Below are 24,246 nucleotides of genomic sequence, written 5' to 3' on the forward strand. Positions count from 1 at the left end.
TCAGTGTGGGTTTGAATGTGAGAGCCTGCTTGGGCTGCTGGGGCAGAAAAGGACACATCTGGGAGTAAAGCGGGGCTTAGTGAGGTCAGCTGGAGGGAGGAGTCTTAACGAATCTGGAGAAAACTTGAGGTGGGGGAGCAGGTTGTAAGTAGAGGCAAGGGCAGCATTAGGTCCGTGGGCTGTAGACGGCTGTGAGGGTCCAGGCAGAGATGCTGTCTGGCCGCATTTCCAGACAAGCAAGGGTGGTGTGAGAGAGCTCCGCCTGTTGCCAGGGTTCCTAATCTTTTAGGTCACTGACTCCTTTGAGAATCAGATGAAAGCTTGTCTCCAGGAAAACATACTCCCTCATAGAGTTTGAGCTGTTTTAGAATATTCTCATCCCTAGATTGAGAACCCTAAATTGGCTTATTAAGGAGAGCCCTTTCTTTGGCTCACAGAGGCTGGTTCACAGAAAAGAGGGCAGGATCAGGTATCAGGAGCCCCTTCATATTGTGTGTGTATGTCTGTCTGTCTGGCTCTCCGTCTGCAGGCCCCTTCTCCACACCCTTCAACACGCACGCGCGCGCGCGCGCGCGCACACACACACACACACACACACACACACAAGCTCTCTTTCCAACCCTTGAGCAGAAGACATGAGACACAGCAAGGGCAGCCTTCACTTTCTCCACCACAGAAGCTCTTGAGCAAAGCAGATCAGCTGGAAGAGGGTTGACAAAGGAGACAAGGGGGGAGCAAGGGAACTGGCCAACTGTCCTTTGGGCAGAAGCCCAGTCCTTGCCCTGTCCCTGCCTCCTGCTTTTTTTTCAACCTTAAGGCTGGTGTTGTGAATCAGCAAGTGTAATTGTGAAAGCAGGGCCCTTCAGTTAGACTCTCTTGGAGCTGCTTTGCCAGAGCAGGAGTATATGAGCCCTTGGCCCCGTGGAGGACAGCACTGATCTGTTTGACAATACCTTGCATCCACCCTGGGTTTCTGAACTGCTTCAGTCTGAGAAGGGATATTTCAAGGGAGGCCATTCCTGTCCCTTCTTTTTAAATTATTTCTTTAAGAGATCAAAAGTCAGATCTTCAATGTCATTGGAATCAGATAAAGGAGAAGGAGACTCCAAAGACCTCAAGGGTAGATTGTGAAATGTGATCTATTTTGATGCTTATAAAATATCCCTGTTACTCAGGCCTAAGCATGGGAAGGATTATGAAAGAGTGCCTTCCCCTGTTCCCGGTGGTCCAGGAGTGGTGAGGACCACTGTGTGGCCTGGGAATTATGGGAGGAGACCTGCTCCTGATGCCTGGGTCAGGAGACTCTGCCTGGAGAGGGTGACATCTGCCTTATGGTGGACTTAGCTCTGGGAGGTCACTGCAGGCAGAGGGAGGGGACAGGGCTCGTTGTGTGAGGTTGAGGATGGTGTGAGGGAAGAATGCAATTCGAGGGATGGGAAGAGGGTGGCCGGGGATGCCAGCAGAAGCCAGATCTTACAGGCCCTTTGTGCCGTGGTCAGGAGTTCAAACTTGCCCTTGAGGATATTGCTAGGAGGGTTTTATGAGGAAGAGCAGAGGTGGGTGGGGAGACAGCTCAGTCACTCCCCGCCTGTCAGGAGCAGGTGGGCACAGAAGGTCAGGGAGTACCTTCACAGGTTGAGGGGTCAGATGGGAGGTGCTGAGGAAGCACCTGCTGGTAAAACTCAGCTTTCTGGAATCAAGGAATGAAGCGGCCTCCAGGAAGGTGTTTACAGAAAGTCCAGCCACCTAGTGACTTGCTTACTCACCCAGCCCCATCTGGCCTTTGATCTCATTCATTTTCAAATCATCCAGGATAGAGTGAGGGCTGCAGGGTTATCATTAAGGCAACCGAGGACAGACCTGCCCAAAGACAGAGGACACCTAGAGGTCAGAGCACCCTGACAGTCAGCCAGCCTTAGGTCCTGGGATTGTAGTGGGATGAGGAACCCAGGCCTCTTCTGAAGGGCAGTGGCATTTTGCATCCTGTCCCCCAGCTAGCTGTGATCCTCCTTCCCTCCCCCCTTCCCCCACGCATTTGGGCAGCCAGGACGATTGGTTTCTGTTCCAGTTACCATATGCTCTAACCTCCACACTCAGCAGCAGCACTTGGAGGATAGTGAACACTTGGAGAGGGGCTTCATTTTATAGGAATAAGTGCAAATGTGCGGTAAATCTATCTCCAGGTCCCTGGCAGGCCTCTCACCTTGGAGTAGGGATTAGTATGGCTAGCAGATTCAAAAGCAGAGGGTAGGAGAATTTCTAGAGAAATTTCTCCCTAGAATCTCCTCACATTACTAGAGGCGTGGCCTGGCAAGACTCCTGGATTGTAGCACCCAGGTTTCTTGAGCAGAGTGATCCTGTCTCCTAATTTTCCTGGATGACTAGCTCCTATTTACAAAGCCAGTGTTGTCATACAAAGCACAGTGCCCAAGTGTGATCATTCCCTGGGGATGGTAGGGTGAGCTGGTTTGACCAGGGAGGGTCTTTTACGTAATTCGCTGGGCAGAGGTGCTTAAAAGGTTAACTTGTACTGAGCAAGGTCCCTCCCTCACCCTGGGGAAGTTTCTAGGCTGGGCCAAAGCTCTGTGCCAGCGGGGCCGGGGCCAGGACTGCTTTAGTGCAGGCAGGCTTAGGAAAGGGGAGAAAGGTCACAGAACATGCTGGCAACCATTTGTACTGTGTCCTCTCCACCCCTACTGTCTTTTCCCAATTCCTACCTTTCTCTTCTCTTTTCAGGAAACATCTTTCTCCAACAGCCAAGTTACTATAATGACCTGGATGAAACCATGCCCACCATCCTTCAGGTACTGACTGGCTCTCAGCCCTGCCCAGGGGAGGCAGAGCCTTTCTCCTACCTGCTGATGTTTCTCAACTTTCCTGGAAGAGTCTGGGAGAAATCCCCCCCACCCGCCACCCCAGATTCACCTCCAGACTGTCACTGTGTTGCACCCCTCACCTCACTCCTTTGAATTCATCCTTCCCTCTCTTGAACAGGACTGAAATCTAAGGGCTGTCCAGCACTCATACAGAAAGAGCTTGGGGTGCATTTTGTGTTGTTTGTCAACAGCCATCTACCTCTAAGTATACCCCTATACGCTTCTCAAATCAGATGAAATAATGTTCATTGTAGAAAATTTGGAAAATTTTAAAAAAAGAACAAAAAAACAGAAAGAGGGAGATTAATCTCCCTCCATAATCCCACCAAGAGATAACCACTGTTCACAGTAACTCTTAGAATTTTACATGCTAGCATACTTAAAATATAGCACCATCAGTTAAATACTTACATGATTTTATGATGGGCTCTGTTTTCCCCTCACTGTTGATTTGTCTTTTATTTCAATATAGTTCCCATAAATTGCCATCTCCAGGGGATTCAAAAACATATGTTACTGACTGTAACTCTTAAATATTCATCACCATACACTTGTCCAGTCTATCCAGGTAATATCCATAGGATTTACATACATTTTGTCATTTTAATCCTCACCACAATCCTTCAAGAAGGATGCCCCCATTACTCCACTTTGACACAGATTCCACTCTGACCCCGCTCTCTGAGAAGGTCACTGTCTCAGCTGGTGTCCCAGGAACGCTGGCATATATTCTAAAGATTCCAAAGCAGTTTTCAGATCACCAGTCGCTAGCTGCAGGATGGGGGTCTAGCTGCTGGCTCGACGGGATGTGGGAGAGTCATCTCTTGTGTTTCACAGGTCTTCAGCAATATCCTCCAGCATTGTGGTTTGCAAGGGGACGGGGCCTGCACCACACCCCAGAAGCTTGAGGAGAGGGGCCGGCTGACCCCCAGCGACATGCCTCTCCTGGTGAGGTTGCCCTTCAGCCCAGCTTCTTTCTGGCCAGTAGAAGGCCCAGCAGCTTCTTCCCCTGCTCACAGCCCTTTACCCCAACCCCACCAGCAGCTGTTCCCATCACACAGGTTTAGAGCGTTTCAGCAGGCCTTTTCACTGGGAGCTTCATTTATGGAGTAGCGGAGGGAACAGGATGGAGGTTTAGTCTTCACATAGTTCAGGTGGACAGGTTCCTGGGTGCGTTATTCATTGAGCCTTTCATCCACTGCGCCGATTTGCGTGGAGGAGACCCTAGCACGTGCCAGGCCCCAGGCTGGGCTGTGAAGGTGAAGCAGTGAGCAGAAGCAGACACGGCGCCTGCTCTCATGGAACTCAGAATCTAATGGGGATGCCAGATGGGAGGTAAATGTTTAAGGAGCCTGGACGTGCGTCTGGCCCTGTGTTAAGCACCAGAGTTAGAGGAGGAACGAAGCAGCTGTGAGCTGCCCTCCTGGAGCTTGCGATCTCGTGAGAGAACAGGCCTTAAACAAGTGTTTCAGAAAAGGGCACACCGAGTGCTGTGGGAGCAGGGCATGTTACCCCTCTGAACCGCAGAGAAGTCTCTACAGATAAGTCTCCTCATCTGTAAAATGGAGATCCCAGCCTGCTTGTTAGCGTCATCGTGAGAATCAGAGAAGCCTATGAGGATGCACTCCCTGTTCTGTACAGGCGCTTCAAACTCTAAGGAAAGTAGGGTGGGCTATTCTTGTCCTCACTGGGATGTACTTTCTGTGCGGGACCTCAGGCGCTGTCTTCAGATTCAGGGATGGGTTCTCCTTCAACTTCCAAGAGAGAATCGTATTAGCCCAGGGGACCTCCCTGGCGGTCCAGTGGTTAAGACTTTGCCTTCCAGTGCAGGGGGTGCGTGTTCGATCCCTGGTTGAGGAGCTAAGATCCCACATTTGCCTTGCGGCCAAAAAACCAAAACAAAACAGAAGCAATATTGTAACAAATTCAATAAAGACTTTTAAAATGGTACACATCAAAAAATATATATATATTTAATTTAAAAAAAGAGAGAGAGAGAGAATCGTATTAGCCCAGAGCTAGAAGTCACCCTAGAGATCCCCGGCTGTGCATCTGTTGGAACTACAGTAGCAAGACCCAAGGCTTGGGTTGAGCTCCCCAGATCGTCCTTCTAGAGATGGACAAGCCAGTCTTTGCCCGGGACCTCCAGCGTTCACCTGCCTGTTGGGGACCCCCAGCTTTGTCAGCTTTGTCTCAGACCCTCTACAGAGTTGTCCCTGGGGGCGAAGGAGAATAATGCAGTGTTTTCCTTTGGCGACAGGAATTAAAGGACATCGTTCTCTACCTTTGTGATACCTGCACCACACTCTGGGCCTTTCTGGATATCTTCCCTTTGGCTTGCCCAACCTTCCAGAAACACGACTTCTGTTACAGGTACAGAGGTAGTTCTGGCTGTTGAAGTCGAGGTTGGAGTTCACATCTTCGTTCAGCAAGTATTTATTGGGTGCTTAGGATGCACCAGGCCCTCTTCCAGCTCCTGCCTGTGTGGAGGCTGCATTTGAGAAGCACTGCTATTTGGGGCTAAGAACAGGGGAGAGGAGGAAGAAAAACACCAACCCAAGAGTCGGGCAGTTTCAATTCAGTCCCGTTTTGTTTCAGACCCCCTGTCACAGGCAGGCACAGGGAGTGACAGATGATAAGGAGCGGGCTGAGGACTTCAGCCTCCAGCCCAGGGAAGAGCACACGTGAGGATGTGAGCAGATGTGCGCCCGTGTGGCGCCAGCAGTTGGGGCCGAATTATGAACACAGACGAGGGAGCAAAGTTCTATCTGATGAAATAAGAGAAGGTTTCAGGGCGACCCTTAAATGAGGTCTTAAGAATGAACAGCAACCTTCCAGGCAGAGAAAGGTTTCCATGGCCGGAAGCGCATTCAGGCTGGCGGAGTGAAGCCTGCGGAGGCCCAGTGTGTGTTCCGGGGAGAACAGGGGAGTGGAGTGTGACACGAGGGGCGGGTGTGGGCGTGGGGAGCAGGCGACAACCAGAGAGGGCTCCAGGGAAGTCAGACTTGGTTTGATGTGTGCTGGCAGGGAGTGGGGCCTTTGTTGGGCAGGCAGGAGGGAGGCCCTGGAGGCTTTTATCCAAATAACTCATAGAAAGATCCTGCTGTGATGAAGAAAGATACCAAGGGGGATACGGGGCAGGGAGGGAGACCCTCTTTGCCCACTTAGCACCGTGGGCATCTGTTCCGTGTGCAGTGAGAAGGGGGTGAGCTGGTAACTGGCACACTGCCTGGCAATGGCAGAAGGTGGGGGTGGGCTGCCCTGTTCTCAGTGGCCTCTGGCTGTTCTTGCCAGGCATCTCTCCCCACCATTTGCAGGAGCTTCTGGGAGCTGCCCAGCTCCGTCCACCCAGCCCTCTGTCCATTCGGTCATTTGCTCACCCATTCAACAAAACATTTATCTAGCCCTGGCATGTGCCAGAGATGGCAGCTGGTGCCCTGAGCCCGCCTGGTTCTCCTCAGCTCACAAAAATCAGACATGAAGATTGATCAGCCTCCCGGAGAACGTTAGAATAAAGCACTGATCCACACTTTCCCCAGAAGGAAGGGGTTAGGATGGGACTCTTAAAAATGTTGTCACAGTTTTTAAAAGGTATCTTTTCTCATGTTAAATGTGGCAAATGCTTGTAGGAACTTTGGGAAATCCCCAAAGGTAGGAAATGAAAATTTCTATGAGAGATCATGCTGTTCTTAGACTTATTTTCACTCACCATAAGCATTTTCCCATTTTGTGAAAGCATCTTCCCAAACATGGCGCAGATGGCTTTGGAAAGGGTCTTTGGAGATGGGAGGGTCATTTCTGGAAGAGCTGACTTTCCTGCGAGGTACCCCGTGGCGGCAGGGGAGCAGCTCCACCCATCTCAAGATGAGGAGGAAGAAAAGAAAACACTCTTGACTGCGAGTGACCCTGCCTTTGGCAAGTGACACTGCCTCTGACCCACAAACAGCCTGGGGCTGGCTCAGCCTGTTCCAACTGTGCTGGAGGCCAGGAACACCCGCTGAGCGAAGCAGCCCCTCAGTCCCAGAGGGCTCTGGTCAAGGGACTACCTCCCCAAACAGCCCTCTAGCTAATCTCTCTCAGAACAACCTTCTCCGCCCTCCTCTCTTTCTGTCCTTTAATTCTGTGAACGAATAATGCATTCACATGGTTCAAAACTCAAAAAGTATAAAATACACATTGAAAAGCCTCCCTTTCCCCCTTCCCCAGTTCTGTTCCTCACACACAAGCATCGGGTTAGTTTTTTTTGTGGAATTTTCCAGAGATATGCATATAAATATGCACATATAAGCAAATATACACATTATAAATCTCCTGCCCTCTTTTTAATATTTAATATACTGGCATATTATGAGGACTGTATGTACTGTTTGCATTTTACTTTTAAATTTAATGTACATCTATGCATAAAGCACCTTCAGTCTTTGGTATGGCTGGGTAGAATTCCGTTGTGTGGGACACCAGCCCCCAGAGATTTAGGTTTTTTCCAACTGTTTGCTATTACAAAAAAAATTGCCGTAAAGAATAACTTTGTACACAGGTCATTATGTACCTCTTTACAAGTATATCTGAGAAATAAATTCCTAGAAGTAGAATTGTGGGAACAGATGGTATATGCATTTAAAATTTTCACAGATCTCACCAAATCACCCTCTATACGGGTTGTTTCAGTTAACCCTCCCACCAGCAGTGTATCCTGGCAACGCCTGACTCTGCTTGAGCCAAACTACCCTCTCTGTCGTCTTCTGGGTGCCATGCTGTGGGCCTCGAAAGGCCTGCCTCTTTGGGCCGGCTTACCCTCTGCTACGCACAGCACTGCACTAGGAAAAAGTTGTCAGCAGCCAGCCGATTGACAGACAGATGTTTACAGGGTGCCTACTGCAGATTCAGCACTGTCCTAGGCACGTCAGCTGCATTTCTGGCTTTGGGAAGCCTAAGATGTTCAGAGATAGAATTACACCCCAGAAGAGAGGTAGCTGCATTTTAAGTTGTAAAAACACGATCTTCTGAGTGCTGTACATCTAGTTCCGGGGAGGAGTAATCACAGGGGTGAGCGTGATCAGGAAGCGTGTGGCTGGGATGAAGAGTTTCTGTTTTCGCTTTTGTTGAAATTTTTATTGGAGTATAGTTGATTTACAATGTTGTGTTAGTTTCAGGTGTACAGCAAAGTGAATCAGTTATATATATATATATATATATATATATATATATATATATATATATATATCCATTCTTTTTCAGATTCTTTTCCCATATATCAATAGGTTGCTACAGAATTTTTTTTCCGAATTTTTTTAAAAATTATTTATTTATTTATTTTTGGCTGCATTGGGTCTTCGTTGATGCGTGTGGGCTTTCTCTAGTTGTGGCGAGCGGGGGCTACTCTTCGTTGGTGCACGGGCTTCTCATTGCAGTGGCTTCTCTTGTGGAGCACAGGTTCTAGGTGCGCGGGCTTCAGTAGTTGTGGCTCGCGGGCTCTAGAGCACAGGCTCAGTAGTTGTGATGCACAGGCTTAGTTGCTCTGCGGCATGTGGGATCTTCCCAGACCAGGGATCGAACCCCTGTCCCCTGCATTGGCAGACAGATTCTTATCCACTGCGCCACCAGGGAAGCCCTGTTACAGATCATTGAGTAGAGCTCCCTGTGCTATACAGTAGGTTCTTATTAATTATCTATTTTATATATAGTAGTGTGTGTATGTTAATCCCAATCTCCTAATTTAGGGGATGGAGAGTTTAAATCTGAGTTGAGAAGGGGTGGCTGTGAGGTTGCTGAGGTGAGAAGCAGGGTTGGCTATACTGTGCCGGGTACGGATGTACCAGAGAGGAGTTACACTTTGATGTCATAGGAGGTAGGGAGCTGCTGGCAGTTTTTGAGCAAGAAAAAAGTCACCTTGTATTTGTTCCTCAAACCCCAGTGAGTCCTGGGTGGCCTTCTCATTGCTCTGTTAGAATGAGCCTATCTGGGCCTTGGTTTCCCATATGAATGGGGGAAGTAGCTCCAGGGCATTTCCCACAAGGCTCTTTCTAGGACCAGCCACTGTGGGACAATCTGGGGTGAACTTCAGGAAGAGCCAGGGTGGTCCCGGGAGAAAACTGTGGTGACAACTTGGGAGCAAGAAATAGGCCTTCCCACTCCCTTGAGTTTGCTTTGCTTTTTCTAATGAAGTGTGATATTTGTGAGCTAATCCAGCCTTTTACCCACATGTGCCACCACAGGCTAGCTTCCTTTTACGAAATAGCAATTTCCGAACTGGAGTCTGCAATTAAGAAGAGGAGGCTTGAAGATAGCAAGTGAGGCGGGGACAAAACTAAGAGTATTGTTGTGGGAGAGAGAAGCCCCAGCTCGGGCCCTGCCCTCCGTGGGCCTTGGCATCCCCATCTCTAAGTCAAGGGGGTGGGACCACGGACCATGCGGATTTGGCTGGTGCCTCCCTACCTAATGGCCTCCCGGCCTCTGTATTGAAGCCTTTTCCCTTCAGCTGTTGCTCTAAGCTCTTATTGACCTGCTGGTTCCTGACCACCTGTTTGAGCTGAGAAGTGGCCCTGGAACCAGCCGGCCTCTCAGAGCCTGTAGCCTTTTGCCAACTGCTGTCAACAGCAAACTGTGAGGCTTTCCCAGCCCCTGGGGGCGGGGGCAGGGGTTGGGGGGCAAGGGGCACCTGCAAATGCTGGAAAGAAGTTCCCTCGGTGCCCTTTTTGCCTCTCAAATCTACTTCTTTTTTCTCTGTGGCCTTCGAAGTCTGCTAGGTGACCTGTGGCAGAGGCTCTCCCATTCCAGGAAGAAGCTACTGGAGATTTTTCACATCCTCCTGAACCAGATCTGCCTTCTCCCAGTCCTAGAAAGCAGGTAAACACTCGGGAGCCACTGCCCCACCCAGGTGGAAGAGCCCCTCCCCAAGCCCAGCAAAGGCGTTTCCCTCACTTCATCTTGTCCCTCCCCTGCTCCAGGGTTGCTGAGCAAAGATGGGAAACTGAGAAAAATGCCTCTTTCCCCCAACTGGCTGGAGGCCTGGCAGAGGGGTGGGGTGAGCGGGCGAGGAAGGGAGCTGCAGATTGTCTGCATGGAATGAGCTCATCTTGCCTGTGTCCTGTTCCAGCTGTGACAACATTCAGGGCTTCATCGAAGAGTTCCTTCAGATCTTCAGCTCCTTGCTGCAGGAAAAGAGGTGAGCGTGTAGCTGAGTTGGGACGGGCCCGTGGCACTCCCACCAGCCCCAGGAGACCTTACGTAATAGAGCCCCTGCCATGTGCTCACCACGGTCTAAGCTTCTGGCATTTGTGGTTGGGCAGCAGACACAGGGAGTGGCCCTCAGCAAACCAGCCCCTGTGGCTCCAGCCCTGTCTTCCCCGACACCCTCCCCCCCACCCCCGCTGCGCTCTCGCTGGCAGGTTTCTCCGGGACTATGATGCGCTCTTCCCCGTGGCCGATGACATCAGCCTGTTGCAGCAGGCCTCGTCAGCCTTGTATCCTTCCACTGCAGCCCCTGGGACGGGCCTGACCTGACCGGGTCAGACCCACAGGGATTGGAGGGACATTTGGCCCCAGAACACGTCTAGGCCAGCCTTCCCTAGATGCCCGCCGAGGCCCCAGCCCCAGTCTCTGGAGGAGATGACTGCTCTGATCCTTGGGGCAAATACAGCCCTACTTACCCTAGTCTTTGCTGAGCCTCTGGGCCTGTGTGACCAAGATGGACTCAGCCCTGCCCTTATGGACCTCACTGCAGGATGAGAGACGGATAATTAAATAGGCAGTTAGAGTGTCATATGGGAGAAATTCAGAGTCAGGGGAAACCAAGGGGGCCTTCAACCCAGTGGAGCTTGGGGTGGGGGTGTCACACGGAAGTGAAATCCAAGTTGAGAACAGCGCAAGGAAGAGGAGGTGGCCAAACCCTGAATTAAGTGTTCCCAGGGGACAGCGGACAGAGCAGGTCTGTCTGAGGAGCCCACAGATGTTGTGTGCAGATTGCAGAGGGCTGAGGGGAAGGGGTCTAGCGGGAGGGGGTTTAGGCCATGGCAGATGAGCTGGGGCCGAGCAGACCTGCATGGCCCAGGGATGGCCCTCACTGAGAAGTTTGGGGTCAGCCCTGCAAGTGCTGGGGAGCCATGGAAGGGTGTGAAGCAGAGGGTGACATTGTCAGTTTCATACTTTGGCTGGTGGGGGGTTGGGTTAGAAGTAGAGTGAGGGGGTCTAGGGCAACTCCCCAGCATCTGGCTTGGCAATACCCAGGGTAGTGGAGAGGGAGGAGGGGCAGGAACGAGCAGGCCCAAGGACCATTTTGGTGACTGGGTAGGTTGCTCAGTCCTGTCTCAGGGACACCCTGTGGGCCCCCAGCCTTTACAGAAAGCCCGCAACTGGTTCGACAGGAAGCCCAGTGGTAGTGTCCCCACCGGGCCCTCCTCCTGGGGGTCAGTGCAGAGGAGGAGCTGCTGGATTGTCCAAATGCCATGTTCCAGGATGCTCTGCTGCCAGCCCCTGGCCCGGTCTTTACCCAGAGCTTCTTTCTGCTGAGTGGCAGGTACTGGGTTTTCAGACTAGTGTGGCTGTGGTCTGCCTGGCCCGTTTCCTCATGTAGCCCAGGTGCCCGTGATGCCCACTGGATGCAGCCCAGACAGCCCCTGGCCGAAGCCATACAGTCAGATGCTGGGGATAGATTGAGAAACAATGCTGCCTCAGAGCTGCCCTCCCGAGAGACTCCTTAACACGTCCTCACAGGGACGAGACTCGGACCGCCTACATCCTCCAGGCAGTTGAGAGTGCATGGGAAGGGGTGGACCGAAGGAAAGCCACCAATGCCAAAGACCCACCGGTGGCTGAGAATCCTAACGGGGTCGTGGTGGCGGCGGAGGCGGTCAGCAGACCGTCATCGCTTCCCCAGAACTCGGAGGAAGAGGAGGTGTGTGACAAGAGCGGTGCTTCCCCTGCTCCCCAGCCCCTCCTGGCCCCATCGAGAGGTTTGGGCAGCGGGAAACCTGCCTTCTTTGTTCCTGCTCTCAGGGAAAAGGGTTTCTTTTGGAGTTGACAGTCTTGAGCTGCTGGTAGGCTCTGCGTTGCCTTTAGAGGGTTCTGAGCTGCGGGCGTGCTAGGCAGGGTGTGAGGAAGGCAAGTCGCTTAGCTGTCAAAGCCTCAGTTTCCCCTCCATAAGATGAAGCAATGGAGCTTTTTCCATGTGAAATCCTTGTTGGCACTCTCCTCTAAACAGAGTGGAAACCTCTGATCTAGTGCTTTCACTCCAGGCTTTTACAGAACTCACCATCGCCAAGTCTGTGGCCGTACTGATCAGCCACTGAGCCCAGGACTCTTCGCTGAATGTCAGGCACCATGATGTGGGGATTAAGACCACACAGTCTCTGGGGTCAGGCAGCTCAGGGAAGTATCCTGGTTCTGTCACCCGCCGGCTGAATGGCCTCAGGCACGTCCCTCACATCAGCCTTGGTTTCTCACCTGTAAGGTGGGGACTGCCACTGTCCCCACCCACCTCCATGTGGCTGTGGGATGATGCTCAGAGCTGCTGTGTGGAGTGAATGCTCTGAGCCTGGCTGGCCCTCAGTGCTCCATTGACAGACGCTGCTGCTCTTCCTGTTAGACCCCAGGCCCCGTGACTGCTGCCCCAGGACCTTGGAGAATGACAGCCCCTTGTGCCTCCCCCCACACACCCCCTTTTCCCTGTTTGGCTTATTTCAGACATGGAGGAGTTTTACTGTTTTTTTTTGATTTGTAAATTTCCTTAAAAGCCTAAAAAATTAAGCCACTTTGAGCTGTCTATGCACTGAATCCCCCTCATCGAGGTGGAGATAATCAAAGGAGAGCATCTCCACATAGTCAGGTCTGGTGGTTGCTGTTCCGCTCTGACATCAGTCATCAACCTGTCAGAGCAGGAAAAGGACTTGATTCATAGAAGCCATGGCCGTTTATGGAGAGCCTAGTCCATGCCAGGCACAGTGCTCTGCGTTTTTTGTGCAAAAGCACACTGCCCCAAGTCACACAGCCAGAAGTAGCTCAGCTGGTAAATCGTAGTGCCCCCTTTCACTTAAGTGACTTGGCTCAGGTCCCTCGGCCAGGAGGGGCAGGGCTGGGACTCAAACCAGGTACCCTGACTTGAGACCAGCACTGTTGGGGGCCGGTTGCCCTGTCACTAGCCCAACCTAGCCTTCCCCTCCTTCACTCTGGCTCTTCCCACAGTGCTTGGGGGCAGCGGCTGCTCCAGGCCCCACGGTGTGTGGCGTGGAACTGGACTCACTCATCTCCCAAGTGAAGGACCTGCTGCCAGACCTTGGCGAGGGCTTCATCCTGGCCTGCCTGGAGCACTACAGCTATGACCCGGAGCAGGTGATCAACAACATCCTGGAGGGGCGGCTGGCCCCTGCCCTCAGCCAGCTGGACCGCGGCCTAGACAGGTGGGAGAGACGGGTGGGAGGAGGCTCACGGCGTCCAGCCTGCCCCGGGGCCCTTGTCAGGGGCCCTTCTTAGTTCCTCTGCCTCCCACGCCTCCTTCCCATGTGTCCCGGGACTCAGCTCGCTTGCTCTTCCCCACAGCAGAGTTTCCCAACCGTGGAAGCTAATGTCCTCTTTGAGGAAACAGAAACCTCAGGCCCAGGAGATCCTCACATGCCCCCTGCAGGGCAGAGTGGGCACCGCTGGACTGCCCTGCTCCACCTCGTAGGAAGACCCATTAGAGCCACAGGGATGTGACCAAGGGGTCGAGAGCCTTCAGAGCTCTGATATTGCTGGCCTGCCCTGTCATTGCCACCTTCCCAGTAGATTCCTGAGGGAGGACAGCCAAAGCTTCTCACTTCCTTCACAACCACCCTTCTTTTTTTTTTTTGGCTGCACCGCACGCCTTGTGGGATTTTAGTTTCCGACCAGGGATTGAACCTGGGCCCTCGGCAGTGAGAGCGCAGAGTCCTAACCACTGGACTGCCAGGGAATTCCCCCATGCCCACCTTTCCTGAGTTGGGCCCACTGCTTCCCTGAAGGCCCCGGGAGGCAGAAGGAATGAGTGCAGGAATGGGTGTTTCTTCCATGAATAAATGTTGTTTATTGAATGAATGAATGAAGTTAGCTCTGCCTTTGGACAAGCTCCTCAGCCTCCATGTGTCCATTTTACAGGTGAGGGCACTTGAGGCAAAAAGAACTTGAGTGACCTCTGACTATCTCATAGGGCTGTCGTGAGCAAAACCTGTGTGAATGGCATGCAGGACCAAGGGACACTTTGTATGAGGGGTGGCCGCCTACCCAGGCAGGGGCAGAATTGGACAGGATTGGGCAGGTTTTTAGGCTGTGTCCCAGGTGTGGCTGTTGAAGGGGGTGGAGTCTCTGATGGATAGGACATGATGGGGGGAGTGGGTGCAGGTAGGCATCCACTAGCAAGGACCCCTGAAATGGATTTCTGTGCTGCCCCCCAGACAGGTGAAGCCAGACGTGACTCCCCTGCTGGCATCTCGTCACAACATCTTCCAGAATGATGAGTTTGACGTGTTCAGCAGGGACTCAGTGGACCTGAGCCGGGTACACAAGGGCAGGAGGTGAGTTTGGTGGACCGTGGGGTTCCAGGGACCCCAACTCTGCAAGTGCAGAGAGAAAGCGAGAAACTCAGAGCCCCCATCTTGATGGAATTGGTCATGGAGCTTCAGCTCGGGGCTCCCCCATACCTGGCACCCATGTGCTCCCAGCAGCCGAGCTCAGGGTCTCTAATGATCCCGCTTTAGGCTCCAACTCTGCACACAGAGTTAGTGAGTCCTTCTTTTTGACAGCAAAAGGCCAGTGGGACCAAAACCAGCCCCTCTTCCCTTCTTTCATCTTTGGAGGTGTCCACCACTGAATCCTGGGTGGGAGAGCTGGGCAGTGCTTCCCAGCAGCTGCTCCTTGACCTGAATTTTTCCATCTGATGACAAAATGAGCAAATGAAGGACCTGTCCTGAGTGAGCTTTTCAGAAGTGAATGTATTCCATTTTAAGGCCTTTCCACTTATGTTTGATCTATGTCCTTCTTACTTTTTTGGCATTGAAAAGTCCATTCATGATTTATTCATTTATTCAACAAATATTTGCCTGGTGCTTCTAGGCCCTGGATTTATTAGGTGCTGGGGATGTGGTGGGGAGTGAAACAGGCAGGGCCCCTGCCCACGTGGAGTTTGCACTAATCAGCTTGGCAAACAAGCAACATGAAATTGCAGATGAAAAAGATTCTCCAAGGTGGAGGTGCGCAGACTTCCAAGCCTCTAGTCGGGGCTTCAGTCCAGGCAGAAAGGCTCCTTGGAGAAAATGATGTGGGAATGACTGTGGAAGGACGAGGAAGGGTCAGTTGTGCAAGGGGGGCAGGAGAAGCTTTCCAAGCAGAGTGAACAGCAGGGGTGGTGGCCCCGAGGACGTGGGAGCATGGTGAGGGTCGCCTGAGCCGGTACATTATATGTTTTGGAAAGATCACCTGGCTTTGGAATGGAGACCCCTTGGAGGGGCTGAGAGTCAGCAGCCACATGGCATGATGGAGAATGGCGGGATCAGACACCGTCAGCCCTGCACTAGACCCCCAGCGTTCTCCTGCATGGGGCTGCTTCACGGAATCCAGAAATCTAGGAACTGCTGGATGAGTCCAGCCCGCCCTCTCCCCCAACACATAGATGGAGGTGGTGAGGGTCAGAGAGGAGAGAGGACCTGCCCCGTTCTTGGGATAGGAGCCTCAGTGCCAGAAGCTCAAGCTGTTCCCCATTCCCGGGGCTGTCCAACGCTAGAAGCGTGGCTGATTGCTGGCCTGGGTACCCGGCACAGGGCAACTATAAAGCCATCTGGCTGGCTGGACAGGAAGCATTTGCAAACTGCTTAGTCACACACGTTGCAACATCCCCAGATCCCAAGCTGGCGATGTTTTCCTGTATCAGTGGCCACTGTTGCAGGCCAGAATGACCCAGCCATGGGGAGAGGGGCAGACGAGGAGGGCTGTACCCCTGCTAGAAGGAGCTCCCGGCTGCCTGGCAGAGAGACCAGGTAGCAAATGTTTACTGAGCTCGTTGTGCCGGGTAGCCTGGGCAGAGTCTCTGTTCATGTGTTCATTATTTATTTATTCATACAGAAAATATTTATTAAGTGATTCACTATCTCCAGATCCTGTGCTAGAGACACCAGGAGACAAGGTGAGCAAGGTGCCCAGGCCTCATTCTCAAAGGGCACAGAGACCCTGGGAAAGACTTAGGACATTAAACAGGCCGTGACAGAGTGGAGAGGTACCAGGATGGGGCACGGAGGGACCTCAGTGGGGACCCCTGTCCTGATGCGGGCAGGGCAGTGGGGCTTAGGGCCTTGGCCCTGCCTTCACGGAGCATGTGAGAAATTAAGTAGCACAAGGCAGATCACCCTTGAGTTAAAATGTGTGTGTGTCATTAAACCAGATATGATATACTCAGTGGCTCAAGTAATAAGGAAATCTGTCCCCTTGCGTGACAGGCAGTCACAGGATAGGGAAGTCTAGGCTTGGTTGACCTGTGGTGCAGCCATATCATCAAGGGTGCATCTTGCTCCCTCAGGGCCACTGGGTAACTGCACCTGTTTCAGCTGTGACGTCCAGAAATGACACAGCCAAGAGGAAGTCTGGACGAGGTCTTTCTGCATCTCTCTTAGAGGCCAGGAGACCTTTCCCAGAACTCCCCAGATTCCCCTCACATCTCACTGAGGAACTAGGTCACAGGGCTAAGGTCCAGTGCTCCCGGAAAAGGGGGAAGGGGGAGGACCTGAGCAAAAAGAGGGTCGGATAGGAGTGGGGGTGAGGTAAAGGGGGGTTGTTGGGTAGACGCCAAGCACGTGTGCCACAGGTGTATAGTAGCTAAGGAAGGAGGCGGTGTGTGTAAGGTGGGGTCCCCTAACTCCTTTGGACTGGACAGTGGTGCCCTGGAAGATAATAAGTGTTCTCTTTCAAATTAGTTCTATTGCCAAAAATGTCTGTGCACCCTGTGTGCCTCCTGGAGAGTCACAGGGCACATTAGTACATTAAAGGCTCTGACAAGGCCTGTAGTGAAAGAAATAGGATTCCCTTTGCTGAGCTCAGCAGGTGCCAGGTCCACTTCTGCTCATTGTCTGATTTCATGCTGACAACATCCCTGGGAGGCAGAACTAAGTCTTGGCAAGGATAAGGGGCCAGCCTGTGATCACACCACACAGGAAGTAGCCAAGCAGACTTGAGTCAGGAGGCCTGTGTTATGGCCCTGGCTCTGTTGGTAGAAGATGTGTGACCTTGGGAAGGTTACATTGCCTCTCTGGATCTCCTGATTCCTCACCTGGAAAAGGGGGGCTTTATTGCCTCTGCAGGCCCTTTAGAGGTTCAAAAGTGGGTGTCACCCCACTAAGGGCCAGTTTGAGTTGGGCCTTGAAGGATAGGCTAGAGGAAACAAGGAGGGAAAAGGTGGCACGTTTCAGGAGAGCCCACATGTTCCCTGGGCTTGTAGGAGGCCACGCAAGCAACTTGTTCCAAATACGGTCTCCGAAGCTACTGCTGCTTGACTGATGTTCTGGCTCTCAGATGGATCCTTTTTTTTTAACATATTTATTGGAATATAATTGCTTTACAATGTTGTGTTAGTTGCTGCTGTATAACAAAGTGAATCAGCTCTATGTATACATGTATCCCCATATCCCCATGCTCTTGCATCTCCCTCCCACCCTCCCTATCCCACCCCTCTAGGTGGTCACAAAGCACTGAGCTGATCTCCCCATGTGATACAGCTGCTTCCCACTAGCTATCTGTGTTACATTCAGTAGTGTATAGATGTCAGTGCTACTCTCTCACTTCGTCCCAGCTTACCCTTCCCCCTCCCCGTGTCCTCAGGTCCATTCTCTACATCTGCATCTTTATTCCTGTCCCCCTAGGTTCATCAGAACCATTTTTTTTTTTAGATTCCATGTACATGTGTTAGCATACAGTATTTGTTTTTCTCTTTCTGACTTACTTCACTCTGTGTGACAGACTCCAGGTCCATCCATCTCACTACAGATAACTCACTTTCATTTCTTTTTATGGCTGAGTAATATTCCATTGTATATATGTGCCACATCTTCTTTACCCATTCATCTGTCGATGGACACTTTGGTTGCTTCCATGTCCTGGGTATTGTAAATAGAGCTGCAATGAATATTGTGGTACATGACTCTTTTTGAATTATGGTTTTCTCAGGGTATATGCCTAGTAGGGGGTTGCTGGGTCGTATGGTAGTTCTATTTTTAGGTTTTTTTGGGTTTTTTTTTTGCGGTATGTGGGCCTCTCACTGCTGTGGCCTCTCTCGTCGCGGAGCACAGGCTCTGAATGTGCAGGTTCAGCGGCCATGGCTCACAGGCCCAGCCGCTTCACGGCATGTGGGATCCTCCCGGACTGGGGCACAAACCCGCGTCCCCTGCATCGGCAGGTGGACTCTCAACCACTGCGCCACCAGGGAAGCCCTATTTTTAGTTTTTTAAGGAACCTCCATACTCTTCTCCATAGTGGCTGTATCAATTTACATTCCCACCAACGGTGCAAGAGGGTTCCCTTTTCTCCACATCCTCTCCAGCATTTATTGTTTGTAGATTTTTTGATGATGGCCATTCTGACTGGTGTGAGGTGATACCTCATTGTGTTTTTGATTTGCATTTCTCTAATGATTAGTGTTGTTGAGCATCTTTCATGTGTTTGTTGGCAATCTGTGTATCCTCTTTGGAGAAATGTCTGTTTAGATCTTCTGCCCATTTTTGGATTGGGTTGTTTGTTTTTTTGATATTGGGCTGCATGAGTTGCTTGTATATTTTGGAGATTAATCCTATGTCAATTGCTTCGTTTGCAAATATTTTCTCCCGTTCTGAGGGTCGTCTTTTCGTCTTGTTTATGGTTTCCTTTGCTGTGCAAAAGCTCTTAAGTTTCATTAGGTCCCATTTATTTATTTTTGTTTTTATTTCCATTTCTCTAGGAGGTGGGTCAAAAAGGATCTTGCTGTGATTTATGTCAAAGAGTGTTCTTCCTGTGTTTTCCTCTAAGAGTTTTATAGTGTCTGGCATTACATTTAGGTCTTTAATCCATTTTGAGTTTATTTTTGTTTATGGTGTTAGGAAGTGTTCTAATTTCATTCTTTTACATGCAGCTGTCCAGTTTTCCCAGCACCACTTATTGAAGAGGCTGTCTTTTCTCCATTGTATATTCTTGCCTCCTTTATCAAAGATAAGGTGACCATATGTGCGTGGGTTTATCTCTGGCCTTTCTGTCCTGTTCCATTGATCTATATTTCTGTTTTGGTGCCAGTACCATACTGTCTTGATTACTGTAACTTTGTAGTATAGTCTGAAGTCAGGAAGGCTGAGTCCTCCTGCTCCGTTTTTCTTTCTCAAGTTTACTTTGGCTATTCGGGGTCAGATGGATATTTTCCTGGCTGGTTTTGCCCCTGATTTTCGTTTCCTTCTCTGGCTCCAAATGAGGTCATGGGGCCAAAGCCACACCTTCTTGGATGGGGTACCCAGGGCACCAGGCTCCTCTGTCCTTACCTGTGTCCTCTCCTAGGACACAGGGGCAGGTGCAGTTTGCCAGGCTTCTCTGTGGTCCTGCTGGGAGCAACAAAACCAGAGGGCGCACCGTGTGAAAGAACCTCCCTACTGCCGGGACTGGGGGCCAGGTAGACCAGGAGCTGTGAGATGTGGCAGAGAGAACAGTGACAGCTCTCATCCATCCTTGGTCCCCTGGCCCAGCTCAGGGCCTGGCGCCTAGCAGGCCCTCAGGAAACGTGTGTTGATTGAATGGGTGTGCTTCTGCCAGTGGCACCAACCACCTGAACATGCTTGGCCCCTTTCATTTCCTCTCTGCCTCTTTTCTCTCCAGCCCTCAATGTGGCAAAGAGAGCCAGGTAAGGGCCGAGGCCACAGTCACACGCCCCCTTTCCTGACATGAGCTGAAAGATTCCTGTGGACCAAGATTTTTCCCTGGTCCAGACAAACGTCTCTGCACCATAGAGCCTCCATTACCCCTTCTCCAGCGCCCCCGCTAGGCCCCCTGCACCCCAGTTCATTTCTCCTTTACTTGTGTTTCCAGGACATGCTTGCCTTCATCTAGCACACTTCTACTCTTTGCCACTAGACTGAGCTCCTTAAGGGCAAATCCAGATCTTACTCTTTTCTGAATCTCTCCCTAACCCAGCTTTAGCACCCTGCCCAGCATATAGTAGGCCCTTTATAAAAACTGTTGAAGGAAGCAAATCCTAACCCGCCATGCTGGGGGCTGCAGTCCTGACCTGCACCAGGCTCCCAGGCCAGACTCAGGCACCTGCCCCTCCCTGCACCAAAAGCCAGTTAATAGAAGATTTTTATGAATGCTACAGACTTTGTGTCTCTTCTTTTTTTTCCCCTTACCCTTGATACATTCCAGAGGCCCGATTTCACAGCTAAGCTGGATTTTCTTTCCTGGCATCTCATATTGATTTCCCCTGCAGGGCTAGAAACTACATTCCACAGGCCTATGTGTCTGACAAACCAGGTTTTTCTACAGATTTGCAAAACCCGGAGTCAAGAGGCCTGAGTCCCCACTATGGCTGTGCTACAGCTCACTGTGTTCCCAAACACGTCTCTCCCCTTCCATCCCCTGCACCCGACTTTCCTCCCCTGTGATATGACAGGAGTTAAACTTTCAGACTTTTTCTTGCCATGCAATCTGACATGGAAGATTGAACTGCAGGACGGATGAGACCCTGTGCTAAAGCGGGGGTGAAAGTGAGAGACTGGGACCCCTCCTCGCCCCTCACACCCTGAGGCCACCTAGGGCTCCCCTGAGCTCACTAAGAAAGCAACATGTGGCCTTGCTCTTTCTTCAGTTTGTGTTTGTTTTAAAAGATTTGGATAACCCCAGGCCCCTCCTTGGAGTAACCAGGCATTTGGCAGGGGGCTTACTAGCCCTCTCTCTCTGCATTTACGTGCATAGATAGGTATGTGCCCACAAGAGGAGACAGTTGTTCTGGTTTGCTTTCTGCTTTTTATACAGATGGGATCATACTGTGCATTTTTCTCTGCTTGCTTTTCTCCTGGAGAATGTCTTAGATTTCTTTCTCCATCAACACAAATAGATCACCGTCATTCTTGAGAGCTGCCGCCCAGCATTCTGTGGCACAGAGGGAGCACAGGTCCTTTGGCCGTTTCACCCGTGATGGACATGAGTTGCTCTCCATCTTTCACTGTTAAAGACGATGCTGAAAAGAAAATCCCCAATCAGACCTCTGTGCGCACATGGCCAGTGTTGCTCCAGGGTGGACGCCTTGAAAGGGAGTCTCCCAGCTGAAGGGGGCGCATTTTTTCCACTTTAACAGCTGCTCCTGGGGTGCCCTCTAGAGTGGCTGGACCCAGTCACATGGGCACCAGCAGCGGTGAGCCCCACGCCCCCACCAGTGCTTGATCTTGGTTTGTGGCGGCCTGAGGCGGGAAGAAGTAAGCCATGGAAGCTGCAGCCCCTTCCCATGCCTTCAAAGCCTAATGGTTTTCCTTTGTGTCTCCTTGCTGTTCCCTCTCGGTGCCAGGAAGGAGGAGAGCGCGCGGAGCCTGCTGAACGACAAGCGGGAGGTGGTAGCGCAGCGGCGGCGCTACGAGCAGTACAGCGTGGTGGCAGAGGAGGTAGGCGTCCCCAGGCCACCGGCCGTGCTGCGGGGGGAGACCGGCCAGCCCCGGGCCCCTCGGACCCACACTTCTGCCGTCTCAGGTGCCAGTGCAGCCAGGGGAGGACTCGCCTTACCGCAGTGACGACTACGAGGATGAGTATGATGACACATACGATGGCAACCAGGTGGGCGCCAACGATGCAGACTCTGATGATGAGCTCATCAGCCGCAGGTGAGGCTGTCAAATTCCAGGGGCAGAGTGGCCTCCCGCAGCCTCTTGTTTATACAGATGTGGGAGCCAGGGCCCAGGTCACGTGAGCAAGTCAGTGGCAGAACCAGGGCCCGAACCCAGGCCTCCTGACTCCTAGTCCAGTGCTCCCTCCACCCCAGCCACCCCCTTGGCCGGTTGGTCCAACCTACCCTGAGTGAGGCAGCATTTATTAGGTCTCATTCAGGAGTTTTACATTTTTCTTCCTAATTGCAGAAAACTTTTCCCAATGGGATCTTATGGAGATTCCCCAATTCCCCGTTGAAAGCAGAGCTGCCCTGACTAGAGAGAACTGGAGACCCCCACAGCCCCAGCTCAGGCTCCCCAAAGCCCCCACGTCAGACCCTGGTACCCACACAGAATCCAGGGGCTGGAGCAAAGCTGGCTTCAAAAGCACTTTGGTTTTTCCCGGCCTCCTGAGCCCTTCCCCGTCCTGGCAGCCCCTCTCACCCAGTGGGGTTCCCCCTCCCTGAGGCTCACTCTCCAGGTTTAGTCTAGTCTTTGATCTCACTTTCTCTCTAAACCCTCAGGCCCTTCACCATCCCTCAGGTGCTGAGAACCAAAGTGCCCAGAGAAGGGCAGGAGGACGAGGAGGAGGAGGAGGAGGAGGCTGAGGACGAGGCCCCCAAGGTACCTCCTTGGCAGGTGGCAGGTGAAGGGGAGGGTACACTTCTGAGAGGTGAATCGGGATCTGTGCCCCCCTTCTCTGAACCTGGCCTTGAGGCGGCTCCAGCATTACTGCCAGGGAGGGTGGGGGTCCCTCTGAGCCCGGGATGTCTGCTTGGAGAGCTGCTAGCTTAGAACCCGCCTCTGCTGCCCAGTGAGGGCCCAGAGGATGGATCAGAGGCCGGGCCTTCGAGCTGCTGGGTTAATTAGGCCTGGGGCCCAGGAGAGGGACAGCTGTTGGCCTCTGTGCCCAGGTTGGCAATTCTTGAAATCAGAGAGGCGTTAGAGCCCAAGGGCCCTTTGGAGGTCATCTGGGACGATGGGTTTGAAAATTCAGTTTTTTAGCCACTAAACTTTTTCTTCAAGTGAAATCTTAACTAGAGCCTCATATAAAATAGATAAGAGCAGCGCTGCTCAGGTTGAATGGGGCAGCAGCCTGGGACCCCGGATCCCCCCCCATGTCCTCCCACCAGGGTGACAAATTCAGACATGTCCGGGGCCAGGCCACCAACGTAAATGAGTAGCGGGGCCTGATGGAAACTGAGGTGGGGGGACACACGTGCCCTGCCCAGGGACTCCTCAGCACTGTGGAGGCCCGGACCCTCCAGGGCTTTCCCTTCTTCCAGGCAAGGGATCAGCCTGGATTTTTATGTCAAATCCTGAAGTTTTCAAAAGTTACTAATTCCCCTTGTTTTGTTGTTGTTTTTGTGAAACAGCCCGGGCCCCCAAAGCCTGTCTGTGGTCCTTGGGTCCCGCTTTCTCCCGCTAGTCCAGTCTCTCCCCACCTTGGCACAGGGCGGGCGCTCCCACAGCCCATTGCTTGTGGCGCCAGCGGGGAGAGGAGTCAGCTTCCAGGGCGCTCTCTTGGGTTTCCAGGCCCTGTGTGGTCTCTCATGGCGGCCATCCTGGCCTTCCCCCATTGCTCCCACCTGTCATCATCACGCTCCTGCTATGATGGAGCCATCTTTAGCTGCCTCTCTTCCGGAAATTGGTGGGAGGGTCAGAGGAGGGGCTTCTGGTGGAAACCTTGGACCATAGCAAGCCAGCTGCATTCTGGGGCATTGCCCAGCCACACTGTGGCTTAGCCCCACTCCTGGCATAGGGGTGTCACCAGGATTGGGCCAGGTGCAGCCTCACCTCAGCTTAGGGAAATGGAGCAGCTCATGATTCTTTTCTCCCCTCCCCTCCACAGCCTGACCATTTTGTGCAGGACCCTGCAGTGCTGCGGGAAAAAGCAGAAGCCAGGCGCATGGCCTTCCTGGCCAGGAAGGGGTGAGCATTTAATAGGCTGTGTTGGTGGGAGGGGGAAGCCCAGCCAACCACACAGGAAGCCCACACACAAACCCCAAGTGCTTTACATGTGTTAATTTAGTTCTGGCAACAGACCTATGAAGTAGCTACTATTACCATTATCCTCGTTTTACAGATGAGGAAACTGAGGCCCAGACATGTTAAGTAACCCGCCAAAGGTCACACAGCTAGTAGGTGGCAGAGCAGAGATTGAGTCCAGGTGGCCTATCTCTGGGGTCCACACTTGTAACCATTACTTGATAGACACTACAAGGGGTTTATCACCCAGTGTGGGAGCATGATGTGTCCACGGCTCGCTGGTGTCAGGCCGAGTGTAAAATCTGGGAGAGCCCAGATAGACAGACAGGCACATATCCTTTATGGCCGAGAGAGGCATGTTAGGGACGGGGCATGTGAGCTGGGCCCTTAAAGGTGGAAAGTGTGCAAAGGAGTTTTTCATGTGAGGGGAAAAAGGCAAGAAAGCTCAGGGTGGTCCGGGAGGGGGCCTTCGGAGGGGAGCTGGGAACAGGTAACTAGAGACTCCTCTAATTCACCCCGTTGTCTTC

At 52.1% G+C, this 24,246-nt stretch overlaps 1 protein-coding gene across 5 annotated transcripts in view; it reads left to right on the plus strand.

Annotated features, from left to right (window-relative positions):
* Positions 1-24,246, plus strand: part of ASCC2 (activating signal cointegrator 1 complex subunit 2) — a 39,194-nt gene that overhangs the window by 13,646 nt on the left and 1,302 nt on the right. For 3 of the 5 annotated variants that reach the window (XM_067700300.1, XM_067700301.1, XM_067700303.1), the window contains 14 exons: positions 2,737-2,804; positions 3,714-3,824; positions 5,137-5,249; positions 9,092-9,166; positions 9,615-9,722; positions 9,973-10,041; positions 10,265-10,339; positions 11,589-11,769; positions 13,056-13,270; positions 14,279-14,398; positions 21,379-21,472; positions 21,558-21,688; positions 22,255-22,354; positions 23,583-23,662. In XM_067700300.1, the coding sequence (XP_067556401.1) occupies positions 2,737-2,804; positions 3,714-3,824; positions 5,137-5,249; positions 9,092-9,166; positions 9,615-9,722; positions 9,973-10,041; positions 10,265-10,339; positions 11,589-11,769; positions 13,056-13,270; positions 14,279-14,398; positions 21,379-21,472; positions 21,558-21,688; positions 22,255-22,354; positions 23,583-23,662 (1,540 nt within the window). The remainder of the gene's footprint in view (positions 1-2,736; positions 2,805-3,713; positions 3,825-5,136; positions 5,250-9,091; positions 9,167-9,614; positions 9,723-9,972; positions 10,042-10,264; positions 10,340-11,588; positions 11,770-13,055; positions 13,271-14,278; positions 14,399-21,378; positions 21,473-21,557; positions 21,689-22,254; positions 22,355-23,582; positions 23,663-24,246) is intronic. The other 2 variants (XM_067700302.1, XM_067700304.1) reach the window with 1 other exon arrangement.

Source organism: Pseudorca crassidens, chromosome 12, assembly GCF_039906515.1.
Source record: "Pseudorca crassidens isolate mPseCra1 chromosome 12, mPseCra1.hap1, whole genome shotgun sequence".
NCBI lineage: Eukaryota > Metazoa > Chordata > Mammalia > Artiodactyla > Delphinidae > Pseudorca > Pseudorca crassidens.